The sequence below is a fragment of the Triturus cristatus genome, chromosome 2_1, assembly GCF_964204655.1.
Source record: "Triturus cristatus chromosome 2_1, aTriCri1.1, whole genome shotgun sequence".
NCBI classification, from domain to species: domain Eukaryota; kingdom Metazoa; phylum Chordata; class Amphibia; order Caudata; family Salamandridae; genus Triturus; species Triturus cristatus.
This window is the reverse complement of record NC_140581.1, coordinates 972,592,028-972,594,757: the sequence shown is the minus strand read 5'-3', so window position 1 is coordinate 972,594,757 and position 2,730 is coordinate 972,592,028. Positions and strand designations below refer to the sequence as shown.

At 46.9% G+C, this 2,730-nt stretch overlaps 1 protein-coding gene across 1 annotated transcript; it reads right to left on the bottom strand.

Moving 5' to 3' along the window:
- Positions 1 to 347: 347 nt before the first annotated feature.
- On the bottom strand, positions 348 to 1,962 carry LOC146866142 (G0/G1 switch protein 2-like). Its single transcript, XM_085640802.1, has 2 exons — positions 1,803 to 1,962; positions 348 to 866 (listed from the first exon to the last, which is right to left on the bottom strand). The coding sequence occupies exon 2, from the start codon at positions 847 to 849 to the stop codon at positions 538 to 540; it is 312 nt and encodes a 103-aa protein (XP_085496928.1). The 5' UTR covers positions 850 to 866; positions 1,803 to 1,962; the 3' UTR covers positions 348 to 537.
- Between the last annotated feature and the right edge of the window lie 768 nt (positions 1,963 to 2,730).

Genomic DNA, 2,730 nt, shown 5'->3' with positions numbered 1-2,730 from the left:
GTGTATTGTGCCCTCTCGGATCCTTCACTAGTTCCTAGGCAGTCGTAATTTACATGATGCCACTCGTAGACCAATAAACTACAAGAAAAAAATGGAACTACAGGCCCCATAATAGAAAGCTCATTGGCAAGAACTAGTTCTGCACCTCTTAGTTATAATGTGGAGCTCGGACCGTGGGCCAGCAAAACTCGTGGGATATTTTTGGGTGAGGACGTGCAAGAAGCAAAACCCTTCCCCAAACTCTCACCGCATACACTGACAAGGACGAGCAAAAGGTATACAAAATAAAATATTTATTATTGAGTGCAAAATAAATGAATCTGTAATAAAAATGAAATGTACAGGTGTTTGCATACTCTCACGTATTTCAGTGCCACCTTGGCAGAATCAGTTTGTGCAACTGCTGCATAGCAGCAATTAAGTCTTTGTGCCAAGCCCACCTACTAGGCCTTGTTCAGTCTCCAGGTTCAGGCATAGTCCAATAGTCTTATTCGTCGTCAGATTGGTGGGGCGGTTGCAGACACCCCTGTGTACTCCCTAAGAAGCATGCCCCCTGGTTGCCGGGCTCCTGACTCCAATTTCCGGCTTGGAGGGGCTCTTCTCCAAGATCACCTCGGCCGTCTGCTGTGGGGGTCTCGGTACCAGCTGCGTGTTGGGGACCACCCTCTCCTCTTCTTCCTCCTCTCGTTCTGAAGACGTGAAGGGGCTCACGACAGTCTCGACTAGCCCAATGACCACCCCAAAGAAGGCCAGGACACTGCCCAGCAGGTACATCTTCACCATCTTCCGGTTTGGCTTTTGGCTCATCATCTCCCTGGCAAAGGGGATCAGCTCGTGCATGACCTCCATTGTACCTCCGAGGGGCTCTGCGTGAAACACAAGGTAAAGCGTGGTTAAGGTCACTGCATGATCGGCACACCACTTCAGACTTATTCTGTAGCAATAAAATAATATCCCATGCCCAAAAATCGCAAAAGTGCTAGAGGCCACCACCTCATCAAGCACTTATTTTTTTAACTTTACATTCTGATAGTTATATTCCCCCATTCAGCGGAAAACTTAAAACTACAAGAAGCAGAATGCTACAGAAACTATAGATGCTCAACAATTCTCCTAGCTCAGAACAGAACACAGAGCAGTCTGATGGCTCAAGGTGAGCAATACATCCAGCCCTAATGCAAGGCTTACAGTGTGAGAGTTCATAGCAAGTGTAGCAGCAATAGGAACATCAGAAATCGTAAATATATCCTCACTAGGGAGCTTACATTCTTCTCTGCATGTGCAACACATACAGATTGATATTTTGGCCACTGTTTAAAGGCAGTCCTACATTTTGAAACTGGGTGTACACATTATTTTTTGTTTTGGAGCAGTCACTTTGTATACATTGCTCTATGATGGCAGAGACATGTCCTGCAGCTTTACCGACTGCATAAAAACCATCAGGTAGTTAAAAAATGCATGTTCATAAGCAACGCAGGTAATCAACAGAATGATTAAATAGCTGCACGCTTGTCTCTAACACTTTTAGTAACATTAACTTTTGCAAATTACGAAAAGTTTGTTTAAAGTAGTTTTCCCCAAACGTTGAGCTACCAAGTTTCAGTCAGTCAATTCCTGCAACAGTAACAGCTCTTTGATATCTTTGCTGGGCATGAAGACATCCAACAGTACGAGTGGGAGGGAGAGACGTGTGGACACCTATGTTTATTTATCTATAGCTCTCAAGATCATCTATTGCAAATGAACAACATTTTCGCTAACCAACTATAAAATGAAAACGGGTGTTTTCTGTAACTCACCTTTGTAGTGTGCTGTGCGCTTTCAAACCAGAAAACAGGTCTGCAGCAGTTTCAGCCAGAGATCTCCGACAATCGTTCGTAACCTGAAAATCTGACCTCGCTCGCTCTGTCTTGGATTCTGCAACCCGGGTGCGCCTCGTGAAGACCAGGCTACTGTCAGCTGTCTCAGTATCTCTTAAAGTCCAAACTGTGTTTGTTTCTCCAGTCTCAGCCACATCTTTATAATGCAGGCGGACCCGCCCCATCGTGACGTGGAGTCCTGACAATGGGGGCTGGCCACGCGCTGAGCACGCCGTGTAGACGCTGGAGCGACCGCCTCACACACATTACACGGTAGCCAGGGCACTTGTGAGTCTCCGGCGAGGGCGAGTGACCCTATGAGGAGAGCCCGAAGGGGTGATCACGCTGCACCCACGTCTTGTCCACCCTGCTACTGGCGCCCATTTGAGAGGCAGGGGTCAGCATGTTCTCGCGTTCCACATGGCACAGCTGAGCCCCCAGGCACGTAGGCAGCCCGCCGACCTCCACTGCAGCATATTCTTTTTAGGTCTTTTTGTGAGGGCTCCAAAAAGTGCTACCAGGCCAGCCTAGAGCTACAGTGCATGTGCGCGCGACACGCTTTATCCGATTACATTCACTATGGCGGCCGCACGGCCGCTTTGATGTTTGATCGTGCTCCGGCCCATTTTAGTATCTGGCAATTATCTACTAGAACCCACTCTGGTCGGATGGAACTTTTTACTTGCCCAATAGCGTAGAGGGAATAAACACAATTATCAAAATTACTGTCCACAATTTGCCATAATCAAGGACTCGAGACTTAATCTCTTGGCTCTCTGGTTTTTATTATCAGCATAAAGATTTGGAGATACAAAGTCCTCAGTACGAGGCACAACAAGTACATAGGCACTAACACAAATGCTACTCT